Below are 16,242 nucleotides of genomic sequence, written 5' to 3'. Positions count from 1 at the left end.
GAAATTAAAATAGAGTAAAGAGAAGCCTCTCTAAATTCTGTAGGTCCCCCTCCAAGGGGTCGGAGTCCAAACCAACCCCTTTAAAATGGCTTAATCAGGACTCGGGGGAATTTTTAAAAATGTGAATGGCACCATTTGCAGATGCTTTTCCTTCTCTCCCCTGCTGCTGTGCCCCACCCATTTACCTGCTTCTACCCATTCACACACCTATGTCCGCAGCTTCCCGGGAGAATGACAGCTGGTAAGGGCAGAGACCGTGTAATTTTTGTTGCCCTGTCCTTAGTGACTGGCACAAAGTTGGTGCTTATCACCTCATGCCCACGCTCCCCGAGATGGCGGAGGCAGGACCAGAAGCAAGCTTTCAGCCCCCGTCCTTTCCTTATAGATGAAGAACCCGAGTCTGGCAAGTCTGTGACGGGCTCCACTGGCAGGTGCCTGAGACAGGCTGTGACCCCGGCCTTCCCGGCTTCCGGCTCAGTACTGCGTCCCTTACTCCAGCTGCCTGGGATTCCTCTCTTGGAAAGTGGAGGCTGCAAATACCTCGCCCAGTCTTTGTAAGGGAAACACTTTGGGAAAAACGATGCAGAAGTGGCAGTGGCCACAGGCCTATTCTGAAACAAAACGGCTGACTTAGCGGGAATAGAACCCATCTGCCTGGCATTGGGATGGGCACCAGACTACACTGCCCACTTTCTAGAAGACTCCACAGGCCAGGGGATTCCGCAGGTAGCCCAGGCCAGAGCCCCTCCCCACTCCACACTCATCCTTTGGGTTCCTGCCCGAGCTTCCCTGTCAGTCCTCCAGAGCACACACACAGGACTGCTAGAACATCCTGCCCATCAATTTGGCAAAGCTGGTTCAGAGGCCACGTGTTTGTGGAGGACCCCCCAAATGCTGAGACCCTCCCTCTGGCTTTTCCCGGTCTGCTTGTAACATCCTGTAACATCCATTTTACACACAAACTAAGGTGATGGAGCGCAGAGCAGGCAGACTCCATCCTGGCCCAGGTACTTCCATCCCTCTTGCTCCCAGTGGCTGCCAAAGCTCGATGTGAATCGTCTCCTTTGATGCTCAGAACCCTGTGACACCATCATCCCCACCCCGCTTTACAGAGGGGGAAATAAGCTTAGAGAGGCCCAGTCACAGCAGGTGGGGGCTGGGACAGGTACAAGTCCAGGTCTTTATAATCCCAATGCAGAACACTATCTTTTGGCCCTCGCTATCCTAAGTCTGACCCCAGGCTGAGAAGGGCAGTAATATATCGGGTTTTAATAGCCTGATTTCCCTTCTGGTGGCTTATGGGCCCCATGCCTCCTGAGGCTGAGTCAACCCTCACACAGCTCTCCATTTTTAATTACAAATTTAATTTTAAGATGAACACGTAGAAAGGAAAGCAGGAAGTCCTGTCAGACAGAACCTGTGCTTGCCAGCAAATGTTTTATTTCAGATATTGTGGGGTTAAAAAAAAAAAAAAAAAAAAATCCCTTCTCTCCAAATGAGCTTCGGCAAAATAATTTTATTCTCTAACATATAGTAAACACAGACACTTTGCAAAGCATGCTTGCTTCTCCCTCCACAGCCGGCTTGATTCTCTTCAGCCCAGTCCCGGGGACGGCGGCACGCAGGCGAGGAGTGGGAGGGCCGAGAGCACACAACTATGAACACGGGGGTGTTGCGCTGTCTCCTCAGAGCTCGCCACCACAAAACTACGGCTTGGAATCTAGGACGTCCTGATCGAGGGAAGGTAGCAGCGCTGGCTGAACCTCCAGGGCCATTAGTTTTTCTGGTAATAAAACCACTTGTCCACTGTGCCGAGAGAAAGAAAAGCAACCATCAAAATCTCTGTTCAGAAACATGGAGGGAGGACCCAGAGCCAATACGTCCTCCGAGGGCTCTCCAGGAAGATGCCGGCCTACAGAGCTTAACAAGCCCCCGTGGCCAGAACCCACCAGAGCCCAAGGCCCTGATCTAGAGGGGCTGGTGTGCTGGGGGGGAGGAGGGGATGCTGGTGGTCACCAGGCCGGTGCTCCAAGTCTGGGGAGCATAAGCTCCTTCTGGGCCAGGACGGTTTTGTTCTCAGGCCCGGGGCACAGAACCTGACAACAGCAGGCGCCTCAAATGCCTCAGGACAGATCCCGAAGGGGGCCGGCCTTCTGCGGCCAAGCAGAGCCCTGTGAGTGCTTCCCTCAGACGTGCATCAAACTTGCTGCTGGCTTTCTAGACTGGCCTACTCCTTACAGGAGTAGAAGAGGACAGTGTTTTGGGGGGAATTATTACTCACAAGCTGAAGGGGAGCCCAACTCAAGCTCCACATTTGGTGGGGTGCAGCACCAATGCCCCCTTGCCCCTAATTCTAACACCTCACAAGGGAGCAGAAACAAGGCCGTGGCCCCAGTGGGAAGAAGGGACAGAGTGGTGCGAGAAGGCAGGCAAGGCCCAGGTCTTGCTGCTCCCCCCTCCCCCGGCTCCCAATGCTGCCATCATTCAGGCCAGACCTTACCATCTGTGGGGATGACGCAGGTTGACTCGCAAGATGGCGGCAGCTACAACAACAATAGAGAAGGCACCATTAGGGTCACAGATGAAAAAGAAAGAGCAGGTAGAGGCCCTGGAGGCAGAGGGTGTCCCTCCCAGAGCCTCTTCAGGAAGATGAGCAGGCAGTCCGGCCTCCCTGGTGAGGTCTCCCAGGCCTACATCTAGGATTCTGGCCCAGGACCTTCTGCCTTTCTGTGCAGGGACCTGCCAGAGCTCTCAGGAGCCCTGGGGCTCTCTTCAAAGCTAATAAAGCACACACAAGGAGCCATCCTCGGACAGCCGGACTTCCAGCCTCTCCCCCTCTCCCCCCAGGCCTCTTCTGCCAGCCACAGGCAGATGTCTGAACCCTTTAGATGAAGCAATCAATCTATGGCCACATTCACCTCTCACACAGAGAACTGAGTCAAACTGATGATAAGCCACGTCACTACCAACTGATAAATGGTCAAAGGGCAGGAACAAATCATTTTCAGACAAAGAAATCAAAGCCATCTACAGTCACTTGGAAAAATGCTTAATCTTTTTTTTCCCCTCTCAATAGTATTTCATTTTTCCAAGTACATGCAAAGATAGCTTTCAACATTCATTTTGCTAAGATTTTGAGTTCCAAATTCTCTCTCCTCTCATCTTCCCCCTCCCAAAGATAACAAGCAATCTGATATAGATTATATGTATGTAATTATTTTAAATATATTTCCATATTTGTCATGTTGTGGAAGAAAAATCAGAACAAATGGGAAAAAAAAATGAAAATAGTACACTTGAATCTGCATTCAGATTCCAAAATTCTCTCTCTGAATGAGAATGGCAGTTCCCATCTCAAGTCTATTGATATTGTCTTCGATCACTGTAGGCTGAGAAGAGCTAAGTCTATCACACAATGTTGCTCTTACTGCGTACAATGTTCTGGTTCTGTTCACTTAGCATCGATTCATTTAAAAAGTTTCTTCACAACTTTCTGAAATCATCCTGCTGATCACGACTTATAGAATAATATTCATACACCATAATTTACTCAGTCATTCTTCAGCTGGTGGGCATACACTCAGTTTTCCAGTTCTTTGCTGCTACAAACATTTTTGCACATGTGGGTCCTTTTCTCTATTTTATGATCTCTTTGGGATTCAGATCCAATAGTGGAACTGCATATACCATTATCTTTTCCTTAGTCCATCTGATAGGTATGAGATAGTACCTTAGAGTTGTTTTAATATCATCTAAATCATTTTTGATCAGAGAAATGTAAATTAAAACAACCGAGGTTCCATGTCACACCTATCGGAGTGGCTAAGATAACAAAAAAGGAAAATGTTGGATGTTGGAGGGGACGTAGGGAAACTGGGACACTGATGCACTTTTGGTGGAGTTGTGAATTGATCCAACCATTCTGGAGAACAACTTGGAACTGTGCCCAAAGGACCATAAAACTGTGCACCCCCTTTGATCCTTCCAAAAGAGAAAAGGATTTAATTATACAGTAATATTTATAGCAGCTCTTTCTGTGGTATCAAAGAATAGGAACTCAAAGGGATGCTCATCAATTGGAGAATGGCTAAACAAGCTGTAGTATATGAGTGTAATGCAATATTATTGTGACATAAGAAATAACAAACAGGATGATTAAAAAATACCTGAAAGACTTCTTATAAACCGATGCAGAGTGAAGTGTCCAGGAGAATGTTGCACACAGGAACAAGACTATCGAAATCAACTGAGAATGACTTAGCTATTCTCAATAATGCAATAATCCAAGACAACCCCAAAGACTTAATGATGAAGCATTCCATCGGCCTCCACAGAAAGAACTCATATTGACGGAATACAGATGAAAGCATGCTATTTTCTACCTTTTTCTTTTGAGCTTTTTGTACAAAATGACAAATATGGAAATATTCTACGTAACTGTACATGTATAACCTACCTGATTGCTTATCTCTCAAGAAGGGGAAGGGGAATTTGGAACTCAAAACTTAAAAAAAAAAAAAAATGTCAAAGTTGCTTTAACATGTAATTGGGGAAAAAGTAAAATAATCTTTTAAAAAATAAAATAAATGAATGGCTATTTAAGGAGGCTTCCTCTTATCTTTCATCTTAGAAAAGAACATCAAGTGAGGAGCACCTATCCACCTGGCACCCCCTTCCATGCACTCAGCAAACAGCCAAGTCACCAACCACTTTCTTTTTCCTAATTGCTGCTGCCTAAAGCATGGGTGAATTCAGTGTTCCTTCAAGCTTCATTTGGACCATTTAAAATTTTTAATAGAATCTATGTTTTCTTGCATTTGTATTTATTTTGACAAGTTATCTTCCAGTTAATCCAGTTTGGGTGCATATGGGGATGTGGCCCCCTCTCTCTCCTCCTCCCTTCCCCACCTTGTGACCCTCCTCGTCCAGGCTAACTCAAGTTTCTCTTTAAGTATCTTGGCCCACTTGAACATTAATTACTGCCCAGGTAATAGCCCCCCATAGAGCGATGAACCGTTCCCAAGATAGCGGCTGTCTGACAAAACCCCCAGCCCCCCAGTCTTTCAGCTTATGATCTCCTCCAAGTGCCATGAGCCCCTGAGTCAGGGTTCTAAGTGTTCAAACATTTAGGTGACTTGGCGCCATGCCACAAATACTGAGAAAATGAGCATTTTCTGCCGGTTCAGCCCCAGAGCTTTGCCTGCTCAGAGAACGTTGTTTGCACTTACAGTGTCTACAATCGCTTTGGCAGATTCCATGCTGCACCTGAAGGGGCTGTTCTCTATGGTGGTGTTCATGCTGTTTGTTTAAAAAAAAAAAAAAAGCAATCCAGAATCAGAGATGAAAGTTTGGTACCCACAAGTCTCTGCAAAAGGCACAGACATCACGATGACTGAGACAAGCCAGGCAAGGCTCCATTGTCATCCAGCAGATTAAGAAAAGTTCCCTGCATTAATCAGTGCCACCACTCAGACATTCTAGCCTACACCCACTTTTCTCGGGCTCAGTCCCACTCCCCAAGCACTACAGGAGGCCTGGAGAAACTCTGCTAAGTCCTGCACCCCTTCCACCCGTGCTCCTGCTGGCCGGCCAGCAGTTATTGCCCTCAGCACCTTTGGGTTTCTTAGGGCTCAGAATACTCTACCAAAACTCTCCCAAAGCATCTTATTATAGTTGTGTGAAAACCTTTGCTCTATGTCGAGGGGGCCCTGGGGAAGGGAGGGAGAGGCGATCTGAGTGCCAAGAAGACTGGGTCAAGTTCAGCCTCCAACAAGCCCTGGCTGTATGACTCTGACCATCCCCTCACCTCCTGGTGCCCTAAGCGACTCTAAGACTGAGCCATGGAGAGGATGTCCTCCTGTATCTGTCAGGGGAGCTTCTCTGCCAGGAGGGCTCCCGGACAAGGCTGAGCAGGGACCACCCACGGACTCCTGAGGGCTCACACCTACCAGTTGATTTCTCCTCCGTCTGTTTTCTTCTCCATCAAGGCCTTCCAGTGATCATGAGTGCTTTTAATGATGTCCACAGCAAAGTCCTGCAATTTCAAGAAGCATGTGTTAGAGAAAGGCAGATCTAAATGCCGTTTTTCTCCAGCTCAGGCGACATTCCTTCAAGTCAAATACTTTCTTATCCACAGGAAATGTGCCCGGGGACCGGCACTCCTTTCTGCCTATACCTTGTTCTCACAGAGGTGGCCGGCCCTCTAGGGCAAAGCTTCTTAAATATAGGTCACATAACTGAATGTGGGGATTGTGGGGGGGAAAAAAAAAAACTGTGACAGTAAAAAGTACCAATTATTCCAATTTTTAATTCTTTATGTAAAAATAAATAAGCAATCCATTTCATCAGTATGCAAATTTCCTTTCATCTTTAATAAATGGTAAAATTATATGTAAATCAAAGAATTATTTTGAAATAAATTTCTTTATGATTTATTATTAGTAAATATTTGAAAATAGGTATTTTCTATACTTATGCATGCAGGATTCTGTATGTTTCTCAGTAAAAAGGAGCCACAAAAATCAGGATCTCCACTCCCCAATTAATTCCTGTCACCTTAGTCCACAACACCATTGGCCTGCGACCCTACTAAGGGATAGGACAGTTTCCTTTTATTCAGAAAAGACAGAAACAGAACAAACAGCTAGATTGTGCAGTGAACACCAGTCCTGGAGTCAGGAGGACCCGAGTTCAAATTCAGCACTCCAAAGCCTCACACAAAAAAAAAAAAAAAAAAAAAAAAAAAAAAAAAAGACTGATATTGCTCCACAAGGAAAAGACCATCTCAGTCTTTGACAAGAGCAGCCAAGGAAGGGAATAAGTAGTTCAGGAAAAAAGGTTAAGTGGTAATTATACTGGAATTTTAGTCCCAAACTAACATTAGGGCCCTTTCCTTGTTTCCTATAAATGTTACCTCTAGCTGTCTTGGGGCAGAGAGAGATCTAAGGACGTAGGGGTAATTGGGCCACTTTGGACATTCTCTTTCCAAATTTAGAAGAACACCAAAATAATAAAAATGCTTTCATCAGCCTTGTGTCCAACACACAGAGTGCATACAGCATTAATGTTTATTCTATGATGGCAGCACTGTAGTGTAAGGCTGAACAGAAACTGGGTCAGAGCCGGGACACCCTTACCTTATCTTTAAATTCTGCATTGAAAGCAAAGGAATTCTCTGGTTTCCCGTCAGGCACCTTGTACTTTCTGAACCATTCCACGGTGGCTTCCAGATAACCAGGTTTCAGCTTTCTGACATCATTAATATCTTAAAAAAAAGTAAAACACCACAATGACTTTAGGACACATAAATACCCTCCCACAAACATCCAGTTTTAGGCTCGTGCTATGAGTGCACAGGGAGGAGACTTGGCCTGAGTCTCAATGCGTAGGGAGGGAAACGGAGATCCAAGTGTGGCCAACCTGGCCGTGGCCAGGGGAAGCTCCATGTGGGGTCTGGGGGGTGGGTAGAGTCACTCCCAGCTCACTATTCACAGTCCAACAAAGGAGCTATGGGCAGAGACCCATCAGCAAGTGCTCTGGACACAAGAGCGGCCCATTTCATGGCCCAGCTGATGCCTCCGGCCCGCTTTTTATTTTGGCCGGTTATCCCAACACCATTACATTTTGCTGAAAAGCTAGAAACTGAATGAACGCCTTAAATGACTTCTAAACCCTTTATCATCTTATTATTTGAAAATTTTCTAGTTACCCAATGCAAAAATTAAGAACAAAAAATAGCTAATACCAATTTAAAGCAACTGCAGTGTCTTGAGAAAAGGTGTGGAGGAGACAAGGCTGGCTCTGTTGTCACAGGCCCTGGGTTCAAATTTTGCCCCCCTGCTCCTGACATACTCTGGGCAGCTACCTGACCAGTAGGACAGAGGGGTGGAGGGGAGACCCTGAAATGGCCCCAGCACAGATGGATGAGCTAGGAATAAGGACATCATTGTCAGAGCAAGTCAAGGGCAGATCCTCTCTGCTGGTTCCACGTCTGGCCCCGGGCACTCCCTGGCCATTCCCATCGTCCAGCCTAGGTCCTGAGCCCCCTCAATCCCAGACATTCTAGGAAGTAGGAGGGGATTATCTAGTGGCAGGATTAAACCCTACCAACCACAGGGTGGCTGCTTAAAACGAGCGTCCCCTCAGCTCTCCCTCAAGAAAAACATGGCGGGTAGAGTGGGAGGTCTGAGGACAGGTTACGTCAGGCAGGACCCTGGGTCAGCTTCCTTCCCACATCCCAGCCCCGGCCAGTTTCAGAGGATGGTGCCGTGAGCTGAGGCAGAATTACACAGGCCAGACTGAAGTGAGTGAGGGCCAGGGGGACCCACAGTGAGCCCACGGCCCGGGTTGTCCGCTGAGTCTGGGCAGGGGAGCATTGCTGATAGCTGCAGCTGAGTGGAAGGAGATCCTGGCCAAGGGGCAGAGGGCCCAGGCTCTGAGCCAGAGTCCTTTCTCTACGGGTCTCGGGGTCCGAGCCTGGCCTGACACTCAGTTCAGAGCTCTCAGGGGTCTGGCCTGGGGGAGGGGGGGTGTACCCCACCAGACTGCTGAGCACCTCATGACCTCAGCCATCCATGCGATGAGGGGCCACCAAGGCATGGCGGACACAGCCTGGTCTCAGCCTCCCGCCGAGCCCCACTTACCGTTGTAGCTGGCAGCATCAGGGTCATCCACATTGATCGCGATGACCTTCCAGTCAGTTTCTCCTTCATCAATCATGGCCAATATGCCCAGCACCTTCACTTTGATGACTTCTCCCCTGGAGCAGATCTACGAGTCAAAACCCGAGTCATGATTGTGGGAGGGAAGACTCCCTTGGCCGGCCCAGGAAAGCTGGGCTTTGAGAGGGCCCCAGTTTGAGGCCCTCTGCCCATGGGCCTGCACAAATGCGGGTGGGAGAGAACAAGAGGAGCCCTGAGGGCAGAGCTAGGATGTGGCCCGGCCCCCAGCCCTGGGCCTAGAGGAGCAGCTCCAACAAATGGATGAGCCCTTTGCTTGTTCTTGGCTCCCCGGGACCTCCCGGGTTAGCAGGTGCTACACTACGGCCTGCACAGAGATCCAAAGCCATGTGAGGTCGGGGAGGGGGACACACCAAAGATGTGGGAGCCGAGGAACCTGAACCAGCTCCCTCACCTGGGAGGCCCTAGGCAGGGACTCTGTGAGTCTGGGACTCTTTCCCCTTCTCCCTCTACATGGGGGGCCTTCCCATGTCTTTCCCCTCTCATGAGCTAGGATCCGCTCTGGACAACTAGCCCATGGTTCAGCCAGCAATGCAATCTCACATTTAGCCAGTGCCCCCCTCACGACCTTCTGTGCTTTTGGCCCACTGGGGGAGTCAGGGACCAGGAACTCAGATCCGGCTCTGAGGCGCCTGCCTACATGACTTCAGGAAGAGGAGCTTGGATGAAGCGACCCCAGGTCCCTTCCAGCTTCGCATATAGAATCCTGTGGGTTTTTCTCAAGTCTGGCTAGTGTTTCCTGGCACCTATGAGCAGCCAAAAGTCCACAAGCACAAATTTCAGGAGACCCGAAGGGACCTTTCTTGGAAGATGCTTCATTTCCAAAGAGAAGTTTATTGAGATCAGCCTGAACTGACCCATCTACAGTTAGCCCATGGCTTCTAACCTCTGGGAGCATCCCAGAAGAGGGCGTGTCTCTCTGATGGAAAGAGCCCTGACCTGGGGCCAAGTCCTAGGCTGAGATCCTAATTTTAACACTTCCTAATCTGGGCAGGGGGGAGACCTTGGGGGGGAAGATGGCCGAGAGTTAGCCAAAGACTTACTGAACATCTTACACAAAACGCCTCAGGATCCTTGTAAGTATACTGTCCATTTTATAGAAAGGTAAGCTGAGGCACTGAAATTAAGGGGTTACCCAGCTCTCACATGGGTGCGTGAGTCTAAATCCAGCATCCTCTGCTCGCCTGGGCCTCTATGGGGTAGTGGTGGAGGTGGTGGGCCCAATGAACTCTTTGTGCCATCGAGCTTCAGTTCTAAGAAATGGCCCAATGGACTCTAGTTCAACAGTCAGAAAAGAGACTGACCAATGGCCAGAAGCCCTTCCGTGAAGGAGAACAGGAGGGGGTTCCCAATCCTCCCCAACAAAGGGCAGTTCAGTGGTGCAGTTACCTTGCTTCCAATCTCACAGATATCGATGGGGTCGTTGTCTCCACAACAGCCGGTGTGCTGGTCTTTATGTCCCGGATCTTCCCAAGTCTGGTGACAAGAAGAGGAGACAAGGGTAAGGGAGGCAGAAGGCAGCTTCTCTCCACTCCGCTCCCCTCCAAAGGTGCTAATGAAGCCATGATTTTCTCATCAGCCAAGAAGACCATGTATGAGCTAGAATTCTAATCCCAGGGACTGCTGACGGGGAAGATGTAATACCTCTAGACGGTTGGGACTTGCCTCAGTGTCCACAGATTTTGACACAGTAAGATAATTACTAATTAGAGGAAGTCAACCTATTGATGAGGAAGCCTTTATGAGATGCCTCCCCTGGCCCAGACACTGTAAGAGATGCTGTGATTACAAGGACAAAAAGCCCCTGCCTTCAGAAATCTTGGATTAGATTCAGGAACACAACATGTGCTCATATTATGGGCCCACACAAAATACATCAATCAGCCTTGGGGGAAGGGGGGGGGGGTCAAGAAAACTGTTTGGGCTGAGCCTTGAAGAAAATTAGGGACTCTCAGAGGAGGTAAAGTGGGAATGCATTCTGGGTAAGCAAAAGCATGGCGGCTATACAGGGGGAACAAACACAAAAAAGCTCTAACTAGTGTCTCAGACTGGGTTATATTTTAGAAACTGGTTAATAAGATTCACTGACTTAATAGACAGCAAACAGAAAACAAACTGGATATTATGGAAAGACTCTATACAAAAAGATCTCATTAAAATGATTTCGAATGTTCAGAACTGGAATTGCATTTCAAGGCTTATAGGTATTCCTCGACTGCAACTTACTTGGCTGGGCTCAGACGGGATTTAGCAAGGAATGCCTGTCAAGTCCTAAATCTGGCCTAAGAAAGCCAGCTTGTTCAGAGCAGGATAGTTTGCAACATTTGCTTACACACGGCATCCCTCATTAGTGTGAGCTCCTTGTGGGGCAGACTGCCCTCTGCCTCTGTATCCCCAGCACAGTGCCTGGCATGGGGTAAGCCCTTGGTAGACTGAATAATCTGACTGAATTCTGGTGAAAACGACCAGAAACTGGGAGGAGGCAGCAATCATTGCACTATCCTCCTTCTGGACAGAGCCCATAACTGTCGGTGCTGAGGGACAGGCAGGAAGAAGGCGAGGATACTTAGCCGGGACTTCAAGGAGGGAGAAAGAGCAGACAGGACAGCCCTTCACCTCACTGAGCAAACAGCTCCCAGCTCTTCAGACACTGCTCAAGGGCCGTGGCCTTGGCGAGAACCCAGAGCTGCCGAAGGCACTGACCCGGGCTCCAGACTGCTCGGAGGAAGCAGCCAGCACAGCCCTAGGCTGAGGTTGCAGGGAGAGAGGCATGGCTCCAGTTATGATCCGCCATCATTCTGAAGCGCTCTGCAGACGAGGCTCTCTGGACTTTCCTTACCACTTCTGGAGGGCCAGGAGTAAGAGACACCCACAAGGGGTGAGTACTTGTTCCACCCACCCACAGAGACCTAACGTGGGAATAGGGAGTGGCCTTGACAGTAATGGTCTCGTTTAGTGAGCAGTGCTGGTCCACAGCCTCTCCATCAAAGCAGACAGACCCCCTCCCCCAATTCATAGCCATGGGGCTGCAGCTAACAAAAGGATGCAGACCCTGCCCTCCAAGACCTTAGTCCCCAAGGGGTCTGGGGCCACACAGATCAGCACCTGCAGGTAATATGAAGGAGAAGGCTTTTTTCCAGTTGGCAAAAGATTAATTTCACCAGGCTTCTAGTCATGTCCGGGTACACTCTGGTTGTACTATGACATTCCTGGCTGACCCTAGGGGTCAGAGAGACCCAGGAAAGTCATGGGTGGGGAATAAGCGCCTGGCGCCCTGGCCTGGATGACTCCTCTGGAGGGCTGGCTTACAGTGTTTGCCACCACCCTCCCCGAGCTCAGTCTGGCCGTGGGGAGGCGAGCATCTCCCCCAGGGACCCGGCCTCCCCAAGCCTCCAAAGCGCTGAATGGGACTACAGCAGGGAGGAGGGATCTGGAGATGGCACGGAGGCTTTCTTACCCAGCTTTGCGGGGAAGAATTGAAAGCACCCCCATCACCCTTCTTTTTCTCTCTGAATCAAACAAAAGTTCCTTAACAAGAATGTCATCAAGCAAAAAATAAGAAGTCTTATTCCAATCTTTGAATCTCCATTCTTTGTTTTTTAAAGCTATCTCTAAATATTACTGAAAAATACACTAACCATATTGTCATATTCAACTACATTTCCCAATATATTCTATCCCTTCCTCCTTCCCCCAGAGAGATCCTTTATAACAAAGAATAAAAAAAAGGAAGGGGGGGGGCGTAGGGGGAAGGAACCCAGTTCAGTAAATCAAGCAAAACTCACAGTGAATAAGTTTTACATTATATGCAGAATTTATCTGCAGATCCCCCCCAAAAGCTCAAGCATCACCATTGCTCCCCAATGCAGAAAACACTCCCTTTTGAGGAACCTCTCAGAGTCTCTGCAGCTCCCATCTTTCCCTAACAGCATGTTCCACTCCAAATCACTCCTATGCCCATAATCATATCCCATGTAAAGACAAACACTCCAGGGTTAGCCACCCTGTAATCAGCACACAAACACTGGGCTACCAGGATTCCCCCATCAGTTTACTCATTGTAACTTCTGTAGTCAACATCATTTACTCCCTTCAACACGACACTTAAATTCTACTGGGACAAACATGATTAAATCCTGCAGTGCTCCTTTCAGGGAAGATTGTTATATGCTAAACATTAGGTGATTTGCTCTCAGTCCTGTCTACAGTGATGGAGAGGACAAGACCAGGTCAAATAGTTGAGCAGCAGAAACTAAAAGGACTCTCTTCTCAGTGCCCCTAAGGACCATGGGATTACCCTGCCTGACTCCTCTTCCCCAGGTGCTCCTGAGCTGCCTGTGGTGATTTTTGATGTGCCCAGTGGTTGTGACAGTGTCTGATTCCAAGTAGGGGCTTAATAGGTGTTTCTTGCCTGACTCTTCTAGTGAATGCTGGGGGCTAAACACAATACCTTGAACACAGTCAGTGCTTACTAGCAGCTTTTTTATCCACTGCACAGGAACGTACCTGAGGGATGGCACCGTAGTTCCAGATGTACCCTTTGTGAGGGAACACATTGGCAATATAGCGAAGCTTTCCCTTTTTGACATCTTGCTTAATGGGGTTTAAAGGATCCTTTGTTGCGATCTAAAACAGACAGAAAGCACACTGTTGGTTGGCTTGCTGGAAGATGCTATTTAAACAGGGATTTCAGTAGGGCTGGGGAAAGAGGAACATCTTGAGTCAATCCCTGAATGTCTGTCCCACCATAATAAAAGCAGCCATTTATGTGGCAGGAGAAATAAGGGCTGAACAAGAAAGAGTTCTGGTTCTTCCCTTGAGTGACCATCTGGCCAAAGGTGAATCTCTGTGCCTTGGTTTGTTCACCTGTAAAGTGGGAGTTGGACTGGCTGATCTTAGTGCCATTTCTTGAGCTCGATTCAGCAGCTATGCTGGGTCTTGAAAGAGCAGAGGACAGAGAGTAGTGGATAGAAACCACAAGGGGGAGGCAGGTGGGCCAAGAGAACTTCCTGGGAAGTAGTGGTTCCCTTGAGAGGGTTTCACAGGTTAAAAGTTTCCTGACAAAGCCTTGTAACATAAGCAAGAATTACCCCCAAGAGAGTCCTTACCTCCATCTTTGCATTTGTCCATCGAGGTACTTCCACCACCATGTGGAACACATTCTGAAAACAAAAACAAAGGTAAAAATTAAGGGGAGTCCATTTCATCTTGTTGATCCAATGGTTTCCCCCCCCACCCTGAGGCTGGGGTTAAGTGACTTGCCCAGGGTCACAGCTAGGAAGTGTTAAGTGTCTGAGACCACATTTGAACTCGGGTCCTCCTGAATTCAAGGCTGGTGCTCTATCCACGGCGCCACCTAGCTGCCCCTTGGTGATCCAATGTTAACACATTACTTTTATTTTTAAAAAAACTCCCCTCCCTCAATTATCAAGATTTTTTCCCTCACTTTCACTTCCCCTGAAGGGAGGGAAACCCTTGTAGTGACAATTATATTTAATCAAACAAAACAAATCCCCACATACACGTGTTGGAAAATGTGTCTCATTCTGCACCTTGAGTCCGCCTCTCTGAGGAAGTGGGGGGGGGGGGGTCCTGCTTCATCTGTCCCCCTGGCTTCAGCAGAGTTTCTAAATCTTTTAAAATGGCTTTTTACGATAGTTTTCATGTTTCCCTCACCTCACAATGCATCATATATGTACCACACAAATCTTTCCAAGTTTCTATGAACCGTTCTCATCATTCCTGGGCTCCAACTGAACTTAAGGTTAGCAGATACTTAAAGACATGGCAATAAAGTGAGTTTTATAAACACACTGGGATGTGCGCTGTCATCCAAAGCTTTCTGCTATGTAGGGGACGGCGACATCCCAACCCTGGCTTGGGAGCCAGGGCAGAAGCTGTGGGCCCAGAAGCTGTGTCCAATACGTCATACTGGACTTGTGAAAAATAAATAAAATCCAAAGGGCCTTCCCTGCAAGTCCAGCTCTTCCTGAGCCCTTGGCTGCACTGGTCTACAATGGCCTCAAAGGCCCCCTCTTGCTTATCACATAGCTGACCGTGGAATCCTCCTCAGGAATGGATCTGAGCGCTTCATCTCACTATTCACAGTCGTCCAGTGGAAATTCTAACGTGTTAACCTGCCATTCAGGACCTTTTACAACCTGCTCCCAACCTACACTGCAGAGGCACCTCCTGCTACTCCTTCCCCAACCCTAAATGCACTTTAAATCTCACGAGGCAGGGTGGCAGGATGGTCAGGGCATTGGACTCTGCGTTAGAAAGACAGGTTCAAATCCCAACACTAAAAAATAGGTATGTGATCCTAGGTAAGTCCCCCACACTCTCTGAACTCAGTTTCCTCATTTGTAAGAACGCTGACTCCAAGGCCTCTCCAGTCAGAGGACTGCAACAGAACCTTCAGGAGACTCCCTTAGGCTGAGAGGGAGGGGGGAAGTTGAGGGAGGGGCCCTACCATCTGCACTCTTTTAAAAGGATGCTCACAACGACTATGATATGGCAAAACCTTGGCACGGAGCACGTGACTAGAACCAGGCCCCTTAACCTTCATGCCCCGGCTTCCTCCCCAGCCCAATCACGAGCTGCTCTGGTCCTGATGCTGCCAAAGACCTGGCGCCAGCTCATGCTGTGCACACCAGGGGGCGCTGTTAGCTCGGCTGAGAAGGCCTCTCCCAGAGCCCTGTGCGGGCAGAGGAAGGCTACTTCAGGAGCGCTTTGTTGTTTGGTGATGCTGCCGAGCCAGACCACCCCAAACAGCGCGAAGCCCCGCGGGGTTAGGAGACAGAAGGAAGCAGGCTCCTCAGGGCGGGGCGGAGGAGTAGAAGTGGCCCTTTTCTACTAGAGTTCCTGGGCCCACCAGCGCTCTCAGGCCGGGCTCCTCCCTCCTGCCTCTTGGAGGCCCAAAGGCCAGGTGTTGGCGCCTCCCTCTCCAAGATCACCTCCCCCCCCCCCATCCGAACAGAGACGCCTCTGCACGTGGGTCTAACAACAACGTTTTTGCCAGGACTGTGCCCAGCAAGCTGGTCTAACGGTGGGTTGCTGACTAGTAGAGAAAAATCATTTGTATTCTTTAAAACGGGGGATCTTGGGTTTGCCATCGCATTTCATCACAGTTGGTTCCTTTATCCCTCTGCTATAAATTTTAAAACATTCTGAGGAGGGGCCCGAGCTGCATGAGGTGAGGTGGAGGTGTCCAGACACCAAATATTGTCTACAAATGTCCCGTGAAACTTTTTTAGAAGAGGGGAAACCTCTGGCCTCTGGGCCCGTCTCCGGTCTCAGTTTGAATTCTACCATGTGACCATCAATTTCCTAAAATTCTGACAATCCAGCGGTTGCGCCAATAAGACAAATCTAAGACACCGGTTAAGATACCTTTTACCCACCACGAGAACAATATTCCCGGGATCCACAAGATGGGAGCATCACTCCATGAAAATAGAAATCATGTGTCTGTGAGGCACTAGAACACTGGAATAATGATCCC

At 48.7% G+C, this 16,242-nt stretch overlaps 1 protein-coding gene across 1 annotated transcript in view; it reads right to left on the bottom strand.

The window, feature by feature from the left end:
• Positions 1–1,496: 1,496 nt before the first annotated feature.
• Positions 1,497–16,242, bottom strand: part of PPA1 (inorganic pyrophosphatase 1) — a 33,941-nt gene continuing 19,195 nt past the window's right edge. The window contains exons 3-11 of the mRNA XM_074296536.1: positions 13,847–13,900; positions 13,245–13,364; positions 10,128–10,214; positions 8,643–8,769; positions 7,137–7,264; positions 5,949–6,034; positions 5,229–5,298; positions 2,501–2,543; positions 1,497–1,806 (exon numbers count right to left, since the gene is read on the bottom strand). Coding sequence (XP_074152637.1) covers positions 1,775–1,806; positions 2,501–2,543; positions 5,229–5,298; positions 5,949–6,034; positions 7,137–7,264; positions 8,643–8,769; positions 10,128–10,214; positions 13,245–13,364; positions 13,847–13,900 — 747 coding nt within the window. The 3' untranslated portion in view covers positions 1,497–1,774. The remainder of the gene's footprint in view (positions 1,807–2,500; positions 2,544–5,228; positions 5,299–5,948; positions 6,035–7,136; positions 7,265–8,642; positions 8,770–10,127; positions 10,215–13,244; positions 13,365–13,846; positions 13,901–16,242) is intronic.

The sequence above is a fragment of the Sminthopsis crassicaudata genome, chromosome 2 (genome assembly GCF_048593235.1).
Source record: "Sminthopsis crassicaudata isolate SCR6 chromosome 2, ASM4859323v1, whole genome shotgun sequence".
NCBI classification, from domain to species: Eukaryota; Metazoa; Chordata; class Mammalia; order Dasyuromorphia; family Dasyuridae; genus Sminthopsis; species Sminthopsis crassicaudata.
Note: the sequence above shows the minus strand (reverse complement) of the source record. Positions and strands in the feature narration are given on the sequence as shown.